We start from the raw sequence: 12,791 nt of genomic DNA on the forward strand, positions 1-12,791 counted from the left end.
TTAAAGAAGAATGTTAATGGGAGGTGGCAGCTCCATTTTTATCCCCGTGCACATTGCAGGGTTTGAGCTGACTGAATTATTTAAATCACACCTCTCTGCCTTCCAATTGCAGCACTGCCAAAACCTCCAACAGAGCCATTAGTGACTGAAACGACAGCTACCAGCGTGACCCTCACCTGGGATTCGGGCAACTCCGACCCCATTTCATATTACGTCATCCAGTACAAGCCCAAATCCTTGGAGGGTCAGTTCCAGGAGGTGGATGGCGTGGCAACAACCCGCTATAGCATAGGTGGGCTCAGCCCCTTCTCGGAGTATGAGTTCCGGGTCATCGCAGTCAATAACATTGGCAGGGGTCCCCCCAGTGAGCTGGTTGAGGCCCGGACAGGAGAGCAAGCTCCTTCAAGTCCACCCCTCAAAGTCCAGGCACGGATGCTGAGCGCCAGCACCATGCTGGTCCAGTGGGAGCAGCCAGAGGAGCCAAACGGACAGATCCGAGGGTACCGCGTTTACTATACCACCGACCCGCATCTGCCTTTGAGCATGTGGCAGAAACACAACACTGACGACAGCCACCTTACCACCGTGGGGAGCCTCATCACAGGAACCACGTACAGCATCCGCGTCCTGGCCTTTACTTCAGTGGGCGACGGACCCCCCTCGGACATCATCCAGGTCAAAACGCAGCAAGGGGGTATGTACGGAGTGAGGTGCCGTGGCTCCGTGTCCACCCCAGTGGTGTGCGGCTCAGCTGTGTGTCTGATCTGCACCAGGCATCGCAACTGCACTTGGTGCTGAAATGGTTGCATGTCAGGGTGGCATCCCCGCCCCACAGCCATCAGATTTAAGCTGTCAGCTTGTCCCGGGGAGTTGGTATCAATCTCTGTACAAGTTAACACAGCCCACAGTTTTGTCTGGGATACAGTGACTGAAAATGTGACACAAGGTCCTGGACGTGGATGTTGGCACCTATGTAACTGTGCCGGGCCTTTCTGGGGTATGAGTACACATGTGGAAGGAAGGAGCTGGGATGCAGTCAGGGGCTGGAAGTGAGCACGATTCCCATAGTCACCTGCCTGGGTCCCAGAAGTGCTTGCTTGTTGCCTGGGTTGTTCCAAGAGCACAGTACAGGGGAGAGGGAAGAAAGGAGGGTCCAGAAGGAATGAAAGAGGATCCTCGCAAGGTGAAACAGACTCTGCAAAGCTGTGTGACTGCTTTCCCTGCATCTGCCTCCTGGCACTAACCATGTGTTTGGTCCTCAGTTCCCGCCCAGCCAGCTGACTTCCAGGCAGAAGCAGAGTCTGATACCCGCATCCTGTTGACGTGGCTGCCTGCCTCTCAGGAACGCATTACCAAATACGAGCTGCTGTACTGGGAAGGGGAGGATGGCATTCAGGTGAGGATCCTGCCTTTGCATCAGCAGCACTTGGGGCCAGACATCACAATTCAGCAGCTTGGGAAGGGTGTCTGCTTGAGCTGGGATGGCAACAGGACTGTTTTTTCTCCGTGTTTCTTCTTTCTCAGGGGTGTGTGATAGGAGCATGGCAATCTCTGTCTGGCTTCTGTGTAAGTGACCTCAGCAGTGCTTGTTGATGCCCAGCAAAGTAGCTAGTGACTGGTTTGGGACTGGAAAGGCTCCAGAATACCATGACATCATCCCTGCGGCATCCTTACTGCTGGTGCCTTTAAACAGTAGGGCTTCTAGGTAGATCTGAAATGGCCTTCAATATGTGTCTGCAGCTCCAGGACTGGTTACACTTAAGGAGCAGATTGAGGGTGGCCTCGAGAGAGCCCTTCCACATCTACTGCCAGGTCCCTAAAGGAAGTCCAGCTCTGAATATATCAAAAGTAGTGCTAGCTTCAGGGCAGCACAGTGAGAACTATGCCATGGCAGCGTCACAGTGTCCCATGGTCCTCTCCTCCTCCTGTGTTTATGGTGGCGTGAGAGCTGCCAGAAGTAAGTGCCCTCCAGGTGAAGTGGCAGCAAAACAAGTCCTTTACCAGCACTATTCAGGTGCATTAGAGATCCCGACTGCTCCAGCACAAGGGCTTTACTCTGTTTCACAGGCAGACACTGTCTGTTGGGAGGAAACAAACTCATGTGTCCCCTGCCCCTTGTCTGAACTGTGTAGCTAGACCCAGCATTCCCACAAAGCAGTCAGGCAGTGAGTGTGGTCTGGACACCAGGCAGTGTACCTGGCTGTCAGAGAGGTCTGCTTCCCTGCGGAGTCCTTGTGTTTCACCCAGGAAGTTCCATGCCTTGGAGTCCTGCAGGACTGCAGCAGGTTTGGCAGCGTGCCTGTGACTTTCTGCGGGGCCAGAATGGGTGATGGGGCTGCCTATTCCCTTGGCATTGGGAGCTGAGCACCAGCTTTTCTGTATTCTCCAACTACACCAAATAATCTGTGTTTCCTTTTATTTGCCAGCAAAAGGTGGAGTTTGACCCAACCTCCTCATATGCTGTGGAAGGTCTCAAACCAGACACGTTGTATAAGTTCCGTCTGGGTGCCCGCTCAGAGCTGGGGATAGGAGTCTACACCCCCATGATCGAAGCCAGAACTGCCCAATCCAGTAAGTGTCTGACACTCTGCACTACTGAAGACAAAGCAAAAGCAGTCCAGTTTCCATTGCCTGGGCACAGAGTAGCTCGGTGCCTCTGCCCTTGTGGGTCTGCAGGGATGCCGGCATGCAGTGTGCTAAAGGGTGTAATGGGGAAAGTCAGCTGGGGCTTTGGATCAGGGCTCTTTGGCCGAGGGGGTGCACCCAAGTGGTAAGTTCTTTCTTCATGTCCCTTTGATCATGCTGTCTTTCCCTGAGGGTAGATTCATAAAAACTGATGGAGGAGTGAAACAGGCTGGGAAATTGCTTTGGAGAGATTGATTTGAGTGGGTTTGTGCATCTCTATGAATTTACTCCCATGCAGACAAGCTGTCTGGACAGGCAGCATATGGGTGTTTGGCTCTAAATGTGAATGTCTCCAAACCATTGTATTTTCACCCCTTCACTCTGCATTCCAGCTGCCTTGCTTCCACAGGAGTCCATCCCTGGTCCATACACTTGATTGTAAGGTGAGGCATCCTTTGAGGCCAGATGTGCCTGTGGCTGTCAGGCAGCTGGAAGAGTCAGTTTGGGAAAGGGGCTGTTTGCCTGGGTTGCGTTAGCAAGTGAGGCTGCTGCTTCTGGGACTGCGGCGCGAGGGGAAACCAGAACAAGCTGCAGCCAAGTTAATAGAGAGGCTAGATAATGAGGTGACCCAGGCAATATCACTTTCATCCTCGCTCTGCCCCATGTGATCACAGAGCAGGAGTTCGCATTGCTCTGATTGGCAGCTCAAAGTGCTGCGCATAAGCAGATTAGGGCTATCAAAGGACCCTGCGATAAGCTCGTTTTCACTAACGATTTTTGGGCTTGCCGTTATGCAAAGAGCATTAAAAGGGGGGAAGAAAGACATTTCCGTTAGCACCGTCTGTCTGAGATTTAGTAGCTATGTGGGGTGAGCAGTTGGCAAAGGCAGCCAGCCTTCCCTGCAGGGAGGGCGCCAGCATGCACAGCAGCCAAGAGCCTGAGATGGCCATTAGAAAGGGAGCTCAGGCAAGGAAGAGCAGCTCTGCTCACTATTGGAATGACCTTCTCTTTGAGGAAAACTCAGCTTCATTAACATATCAGTCGCAGGGATTCCTCCGCCTCGTTAAGTGAGCTAATGGTGTCTTAGTGCTGCACGATAGACAGGTATGAAGATGGAGAGAGGTTCAGATCATGCAGTTATAAATATTTGAACATTGAGAACAAATTCTGAGTGTGGGGATTTGTATACCTATTTCAGATAGCTTTTGTATTGATAGGCAAAGGTTGAAGCAACTCTCCTGCCACTTAAATTAATTCCATCAGTGGATGCTCTTATCCTTGAACACGCTTAATCAGAGACAGCTCCATGCATAAATGAGTCCTTCAGAGTCTCGCAACAGTCCAAGTAAGAGAAACCTTTGCTTCGTGGACTTGTCAAGGCAGACATCTTCCCATGACCTACTCCACATGCTGTCTGCTCACAGGGGATCTCGTACCAGTCTGTTTTTAAGGTTGTCGCTTCACTGGCCAATGGAGTGGTAGCTGACTGGTTCTGGCATGTGTTCAGTAAGAGCGATGTGCACAGGTTGGAAGGGATTTGGCCAAAAGCCACAGGAATACCCTGGTTTGACCAGTGAAACCCTGCTTACATTGAGGGACCTAAGAGTTCTTCAATTTATCCAAGAAGTGACTGGGTCTTGGTTTATAGGCCACTACTTGAGAAGATTTCTGATGGCACTCTGTTCTATGAGTAAAGTCCTTGGCAATTACTGCTGGGCTATTCAGTGAGGGTGGCAAACCACTGGCTGAACAGTCCCAGGGCAGAGTGGATTCTTGGGTATTGGGGGTCTCAAAGTCAAGTAGGTCTTTCAGAAAGCTCTGCTTTAGCTCAGCAGAAGTTGTGTGCACAATGCACAACTTCCAGGAGGAAATTGTTTGGTCTGCACTTAGCAACACCTCACATTAGATGGTTGGATTGGTCACCTGTAGCCTTAGAATTTACTAATCTAGAAAGACTGTTGCTCCCAGCCTCAAATTGGTCTCCTTCCTGCACTCTTCCATCTGGTTGCCCTAAGAAAGGCTGTTAGATCTTGGGAGGTTGACATGTTCAGGTGGGACAGAAACTGCAGGAACAGTCAGACTCCTGCTTTCCGAAGAGCCTGTCTTCAAGCTCTGTTCCTGGCCCTGACAAACTAGTCAAGGGTAAGGTAGGAGGCACATCATCGCTAATAAGTCAGTAATGGGCTGGAGAAGGATGTCTGTATTGCTGCTGCTGGACTTTTCTTGTGGCATCCCTGCTCAGGAGTGGTAGGGATGCTTGTCCAGGAAGGCCAGAGGGATGCAGTGCCCCTTTGCACCCTTCCAGCAACACAGCTCGGACCCCATCTCCTGAGGAGACAGCTGCCTTCTGGGCTGTCTTTCCTGCTAAGCTGCTTGCTTAGTTGCTGGGCACCCTGCAAAAAGTACAAGCAATGCTGCTTTGAGGGCCTGAGGAGCACGAGGGAGTTTTCCAGGAGTCTGCAGTGCCTCAGGCAAGCAGTACGATGCAGGAGAGGAGCGTCAGCTCTGTGCACATCAGGCCTCAGCATTAAAATGCTGTTCTCACTTGAAATATGAAGGTGGGTCTTGAGGCTGCCTTTTCCGTAGCTTAAGGAGTAGGTGGGCTGGATGGGTGCACAGGACTGCTGTGGGCCGGCGGGGGAGGCCGGTGTGAGTAGCCTGGAGGCGGCAGAGGTTTGCACAGTGTGCGTGTGGGTACATCTGCGTGTGTGGGTGCATGCTGGCCACCCAGTCTGCTCTCTGCTGGCCCCAGGAGGGACACTTCCACTCCTTGTGCATTTTAAGTTGATCCTGCTCATGTTACCAAGTTTTATTTTGCTTTCTTTAAGTGTTAATCTGAGTTTTTGCCATGCACATCATGTGTGTGACTCTTACCCAGTCAACAGCCAGCATTTGACCTGCCCGCACTGCCAGCCAGAGCTGCCTTTCGAGGAGCTTACTGCTGCATCCCAAGGGCCCAAAGCCAGAGCAAGTCTCTTCTGTGAAGGTCCTTTCTGCAGACAGTGGCAAAGGAAAGGCTTGCCAAGCTCCTTATGTCTCACCTGTCCCCTCTGAGGGATGCCACCAGGCGCTGTGTCTACCTTATGCCCTCCCTGAATTCACTCTTGGTGTTGCTTTGGTGCTATATCTTCCTACTCTCTTCCCTGCCACTTCTCTGCTGATTAACGAAGAGTGTGAGGATTCATTTTCTACCCCTACTCCCTTCCGGTATACCAGATGGCAGGGCCGATCCCGCTCTGTCTCCCTCATGAAGGCAACTGTTTACTTCCACGCATTGCTTTGACTTCTCTTTCCTCCAGTGTAGCTCTCATAGCAGCAGCCTGACTTTGCTCAGGCATCATCTCTTCCAGCTCCGTCACTGCCTACTCGCCCTCCATCTTTCCTCTCTCCAGGCACCCCAGCCCAGGCATCAGAGATGGGCCCTGCTCCCTGAGCACAGAAGTGGGCACTGGAGCTGCATGCAGCCTGCGACTGCCTCTGCAAACAAGTGGGCCTTGTTCGCAGCAAGCAGAGGTCACCAGTGGCATTGGGAGGTCCTGCTGTCCCCAGCTTTCCCAGATCTTCTCCCACTGCCAACCTGTGCCCAGCAAAGCCAAGGCACAATTGTTGTGTGCTTCAATTATCTGAGGTCCCCGCTGCCATCTGGAGTAACATAGGTTGTGTTTGCCTTTGCGCAGGCGGTGAGCAGGCAGGCTTGTCCCTGTGCCCCGGGAAGGCTGGCTCTGCACCGATGGCTTCAAGGACTGCAGTATGGGGAAGGGCACCAGTCTTTTTTCAGGCATTTCTAGGTTTCTGGGTGCAGTGAAGAATGGAAGCGGCCTTTCACCTGCCGTGACAAAGCAAGATACCTTGTACTCCGTTACTGTCTGGCCAGACAGCTTCCTAGCCTTAGAGCAGCAGTGTGTGCTTTTTTTGGTGATGGTGCACTGCCCTGTCTGCTTAGGGCTCTTGCCTTCTGTGCAAGCATGCAGGGATGCACCCATCTCCCTTGTGCCTTCCCCGACCAGGTGGGCTCCCTTCCTTCTCCAGGCTTCCACTCTTGCCTTCTGTGCAAGCATGCTGTCTGCAGCATCCCTGGGTAGTGAGGCCAAATGAGAGGGGGCTGCTGCTGCCATGAGATGGCTCCCATGCTGCCAGGGCCCTGTTGCAACAGGACAGCAGTTCTGCAAGGCTGGAGAAGGGAATGAACCAGGCAAGTGTCCTAGAGATACTCTGCTTTGTCCAGGTTGTCCCTCCTTTCCCGATCCCTCTCTACCTCCCGCCCCAGATTTGTTTTGCTGCTCTTCCCCAGCAATGCTGTGTGGAGGGGACTGCTCCTCATTCTGATGAGAAGTGTGCACTGCCCAGATGCCATTCCTCCCCGTGGCCAGTTAACATTGCTGGGGCTTAGAAGTTAACACAAACTGCAGGTGATTTTTTGCCTGGGAGGGGACAAGACCTGCCTACCTTCCCCTGTACAGCTCCATAGGCCAGGAAGCTACTGTGGCAGGTAACCAGTTTGGCACACATGAAGCAGTCAGTCCCAGATACTAGGCACACGTGCAAAGCAGTACAACCATGTTATCTCCTGTTTCTGCGTGGTGCCTGGCTCCCACCTGGGTCAGGGTGCTGCTCACACCTGATGGTCGTGATGTCAAACCCTGCCTGGACACACTCCAGCCGACCTCAGTCGCCTGCTTTCCCTACCCTCTTTTGTTTCCTCCACTTGTCTAGGAGGAGGTTTTGGCAAGCCTTCATACAATCTGGTGTGTGAGCTTCCCCTTCTACCGCTCTTGCCTTCTGTAGCTTCCTACCTCTTCTGGTTTCCATCTGCTTCAGATCTTCACTGAAAGCATCTTTCTTCTCCCTACCACTCTCTCTCACCCTCCCCTTCCTTTGCTGCCATTTGTTGTGCTTGGTAAAGTGAGCGTCCAGAACTGCTTTGGGAAGAGGTGTTCTCTGATGCAGAACAGCACTTCTGCCTCCATGCTGTTCGTCAGGCTTTCAAATACAAATTGCCCCTAGTGCCACCTTTGATGGTCTGCGAGGAAGGCAGGTGGTTGTCCAGGAGGCTACTGGCTGAATTTCCATGTGTATGTTCAGTGCTCAGTTGGCTGGGTAAAAGTTCCCTGTGCATTTTGGTTTGTCCTTCCACTCATTTCCCTTCATCTCCCCACTTCATTTATTTATCCCCAGCCCCCTCCGCCCCACCCCAAGAAGTCGAGTGTGTAAGCACCAGCTCCACTACCATCCGGGTAAGTTGGGTGCCACCGCCTGCCCAGAGCCGCAATGGGGTCATCACCCAGTACTCCATTGCATACCAGGCAGTGGAAGGAGATGACAACACCAAGCATGTGGTGGATGGCATTGGACGGGAGCACTCCAGCTGGGAGATCAAGGACCTGGAGAAATGGACCGAGTACAAGGTGTGGGTAAGGGCTCACACCGATGTGGGGCCAGGACCGGAGAGCATCCCCGTGCACGTGCGCACTGATGAGGATGGTAGGTGTTACTGAACAGCTCCTTCAGCTACCGCCTTGGGGTAACCAGGGCTCTCCCAGCTGAGTTGCTGGAAAAGGGGGGAAAGGGAGTGGGGATATTGGCCTGGGAGTCCTTTTCAAGCAGGACCAGAGGCTGTGAGGAGCAGTGCTTTGGTCAGCTGCTCCAGGAAGTGGGTCTCCACGGTTGCCCTGGAGTGGAGTAGGGGAATTGCTCTGCTGGCCCTTGCTCTGATACGATGGTTGCCTCCAGGCTGTGGGTCAGATGTCCCGGCGTGGTCCCACAAGGGTCCTGTGTGTGTTAGCAGTGCTTTCTGTGCGTGTGAGGAGGCATTACGCTGCTTTGCCATTTTGGCTTTATAGTGTTTGGTGGTGGTGGTTTCCATTTTACTGAAGGTAACATGAGTTGTCCCAGCCAAAGGCTTCTCTCACACTGTGAGATCAGGACTTAAAGTTTACTTGTTGACCTGAAATCCAGCAAACTAAAGAGGGGAAAAGAAATCCATTTGAAACTTGTAGATATCGCAGGAAAGCTGCTTCCTGCCCTGGCTTCCAGGCAAGCCACAGCTTATGTAAATCTGCTCTTCCGCTCAAGGGTCAGAATATCGCATGTACAGAACACTTTACTGGATACGACAGCTTTAAAGAGAAATTGCTTTGTATTAGCAGGGCTGTCACTTATGTCATCATGACTTAAGCCATTTCCTTTGAAAGTGCAAGAGCTCAGGGTGACAGTAGGAGCTTCCATGGCTTCATGCTGACCCCAGAAGCTGCAGATTTAATGGGAGAAGAAAGAGATGCAGCATCCAGGCAAAGAAAGGATGATCTCTGCATTGCCCAGTCAGCGTAGCAAATTGAAACCAGACATGTTACAGTTTCCTTAAACGGGCTGCCACTGTCCCCCGTGTCTCCGTGGCTCTGGAAGGGGCGTCTGGGAATGCTCGCTGACTGCATTCCTGGGCTGGCAAACACATCTGTGTGTGTCCTGGTGCCTGTATTGTTTGCTTCAGTTCTCATTCAGCAGAGTTGTAGCCCAGGGGAAGCTGCTACCCCAGAAATGTCGCAACAAGCTCTCTCAGTTAGTTTTTGGGCACCGTGGTTAGATGTTCCAGCTCAGCTGTCAGGAGTGATTTCATATCCCTCCGACATGCTGATGCTCAGTAGATACCCATGATGAAGGAACGAGAAATGCTAAACTGTGATCTGAAAACAAATTGAACTTTCTCTGTTTGGGTGTCAGACGCAGCACATGCTTCTCATAATGGGGTAGGATAGTGTTCCTTGAAACACTGTGGTCTGCTCACATTCACATCTTTTCGTGTCCCTGCAACATCCCCGTATCATGTCCTACCGAGGCCTCCCGCCTTCTCTTGCCAGCAGAGCTTGACACACAGCTTCTGTCTGGTTCTCAGGGAGGATCTTGTTTTTCGCTTGGACTCCCAACTGTGTGTGTGGGCAGGTGTCTTGCTAGGGCAGGAGAGCCCTGTGGCTTGTGCAAGGTCACTGCACTAAGTGAATTGTGGATTACAGCGTAGGCTGCTCCAGCCAGAAGGTGGTAACTATTCAAGCACAGCCCCCTCCATTCCCATACCTTGAGCTGGCCTCATGGTGCTAAAATGCTCCATTCCTCCTTTCTCTATTTTATTTAATTATCTACAATTAAGAAGGACATCTGGGGAAAATAATGAATTGCCCTGCGGCTTAAAAACTGTGCTTACCTGCTGGGTAGCTGTTTCTTCCCATCTAGTTGGTTGAAATAGCAATACTCATTATGTCTGCTTGTCAGCTATCCATCCCTAATTATCTAATACTGATTATTTCTTGCTGTGTTGAGAATTGGGGCGTACGGGGTTCCAAACCCCTGGATTTTTCCAGGCAGTGGAGGGTGGAAGGGGTCCTGTGGTAGAGGTGCTAGGATGGAGCCCAGGTCCTTCACTTGGGTACCGGGCACTTGTGTAGCAGCGGTATCCTCCGCAAGGAGTGCACACCTCTGCTCCCAGGTGCTTTAGCCGGAAGGAGCTTTCCAGGAGCAACTGAGAGGCTAATTTTTTAGCATTGACATTTTTGTCACAGTCAATGCAAGAGCAAAAAGTAATAAGGAGGTAATTTTTCCAAATGGTAAATAGGGTATAAATACATTTTTAAACGGGCCTCACCTTGCAAGAAAATTGATGTTTTCTGGGCAGTGTAATTTTTCATTTTTTTATCAAAAAGCATTCAGGTAGCCGTGCATGAAATACAGTCCCCAGAGCTGCCACAATCCCCATGGGCCCCTTTATCTGGCTGAGTTCAGTGACTGCTGTCTCTGAGCTCTGGGTTATTGTTTTAGGATGGTGCTTTTCCCCCTCATTAACCTCTTGCTGTCACAGGGGAAGAGCGTGTGTGCACTCTGACTGGTGGCAGGTACCAGGGCTCCCCGCAAGGCAGGCTCGGCTCCCAGTCGCACTACCTGGGGCTGTTGGACTGTGCTTAGATGTATGCAGAGGAATGTGAGAGGAGGCGTCGTGACAGGCAGGATGCAAAGAAGGCTTCAAAACCCCTGCCTCTGCCGCAGGGCACGCTGAGCTACAGGTGGTTACCATATTCTTTATATTCTGCTATATTCTTATATTCTTCCTTGCTCCCCTACTGCTGGAGACAAGAGAGGCCATTCTTGCAATGAGGTGGAGGCAAGGTAGCAAAGGAGTGAGAGATAGCTGACAGCGGTTGTGTGGTACCTGCTAACTGTCTGTTCTGTGTGTGTTACAGTGCCCAGTGCCCCACCGCGAAAGGTGGAGGTAGAGTCTGTGAATTCGACTGCCATCCGGGTGAGCTGGAAGCTGCCCATCTCCAACAAGCAGCATGGGCAGATCCGTGGGTACCAGGTTACGTACGTGAAGCTGGAAAACAACGAGCCCCGAGGGCAGCCAGTGATCAAGGACGTCATGCTGTCAGAAGCACAGGTACAGTGTGGGGACCACGAGCTGGCGGGTATGGCACCTTTCCTCTCCGCAGAGGGCCAGGCTGGCTGGATCCAAGTATTTCTTGGCCTCCTCTTGAAGCTCCAGAGCGTGGGACTCAGCCCTGCCTGAGCAAGGCAAACAGTTATCCCTAAACTTGGCTTACAAACGGGTAAAAAGTTTAATCAGGAAAGGATTGCTGTAGGAAGATGATGTATTGGACAATGCTCCTCTCTTACCCCTTCTCCGACACGTGCCTCTCTCTGCCTGACACGTCCTGTGCAGACTCCAGCTGGATCAAATTGTGTTTTGCCAGTCAGGTTATAAACCATCAGAGAGTTTTAAATAAGCCTTGAGTCTGCTTCTTTCATGCTGCTGACTATGTTCAGGGCAAAGCTGCCCTCTCGGCAGGGTCCACCGGGGTGCTGCCTGCTTGTGGGGCGCAGGGGTGGCTCTGCACCCTTGGGTGGGCACAGCACACCAGGCGGGGCAGCCCTCCTCCGACTCAGCAAAGCCTCCCTTCCCTCCTGCTTTTGCAAGGCAGGGACTTGACCTTGCATTGCCTCTTGAAACCAAACTGTAGGTGAAGCCAGCTGAGTCTGGGAAAGGCTGGGGGGCGCAGGGGAAGAGCGAGGTGCAGGCCCACATCACCTGTAAATGACTTTGCCCTCTGCAATCCCTGTACAACAATCTGCTCATATTTATGCGATCTCCTGGATACTTCACCGGCTGTGAGCTGAGGCCCTGTTCCCACACAGTGCTCCAGGCATGGTTATGCACTCTGCTCAGCCCAGCAATGCATAGTTGCCTCTTTCCCAGGGTCCAGGGAAGTTTTTGGTGCCCTGTCTCTGATGAAATACGACTCTTCTTTGGAGCAAGGGTCCTTCGTCCTGGATGACCCATGCTGTTCTCAACAAAGATAATCATATAAATGAAGTAGAGGATCTGCTGCTGTTGGAAGCGATGAATAATCGATTCAGAGCTGGCTTGCTTGAATGATGCCCAATATAAATACTGGAGAGCTGCAACGATTAATTGATCTGTCTCCTGAATGCAGCTGTGAATCATTTATACGTTTGTTAGTGGGGAGTGCAGTGCACAGAGGCGGCTTTACTGCCCATTCATATTCTGAAGGATAAAACTCAGTAATAATGTGGAAGGGGAAAACTTAAAGAGAGAAAATGCTTTGAGGGTCCTTGCAGTGTTGTCTGGGGCACATCTCTGTTTATGTTTCAGATGTTGTTTTATTTTAACAGTTAGAAAAGCTGCTTACTGCCCTTTACTTATACCAGGAGGATATAATCTTCTGTGTTGTTTGAACAATTGATGCTGTGTTGTTCAGCTGGAGTTTGGAGTTAATGGGTTGGTCCCAAGCGTAGGTGGGCGAAGTTGGCAGTGTTGTTCTTGTTGGTGTTTTCAAATATTTTATGCTTGCCCAGCCAGTTCTGCTTTCACTCCTTACTCATACATTTCAGAGAGAGAAACCCCATGCTAATGTGCAGGAATGAGGATGCCAGAGCCAGAAACTTTCCAAGGAGTGCTGGATTTTGCATTATTTTGAATGTGTGCATCAAGGAGGCAAGTTGCTTGAAGTTTCCTGGCCTGTCAGACCGCTTACCAGTCTTTTGTATTTGGTGAATTCATGTGGGAAAGTTCTTGATTGCTGTGATTTATTTTTTTTCTGGTGTGTATGATGCTGAATTCATCCGCTGTAATTTTTGGATGGAAGTGAAGCCCAAAAGATAGTTGC

The 12,791-nt window shown here is 51.4% G+C and overlaps 1 protein-coding gene across 1 annotated transcript in view; it reads left to right on the forward strand.

The window, feature by feature from the left end:
* Positions 1–12,791, forward strand: part of PTPRF (protein tyrosine phosphatase receptor type F) — a 395,755-nt gene that overhangs the window by 320,303 nt on the left and 62,661 nt on the right. Inside the window, 5 exon segments of the mRNA XM_050901434.1 lie at positions 113–694; positions 1,263–1,396; positions 2,427–2,571; positions 7,801–8,106; positions 10,851–11,044. Of these exon segments, the coding sequence (XP_050757391.1) occupies positions 113–694; positions 1,263–1,396; positions 2,427–2,571; positions 7,801–8,106; positions 10,851–11,044 (1,361 nt within the window).

Source organism: Gymnogyps californianus, chromosome 8, assembly GCF_018139145.2.
Source record: "Gymnogyps californianus isolate 813 chromosome 8, ASM1813914v2, whole genome shotgun sequence".
Taxonomy (NCBI): Eukaryota; Metazoa; Chordata; class Aves; order Accipitriformes; family Cathartidae; genus Gymnogyps; species Gymnogyps californianus.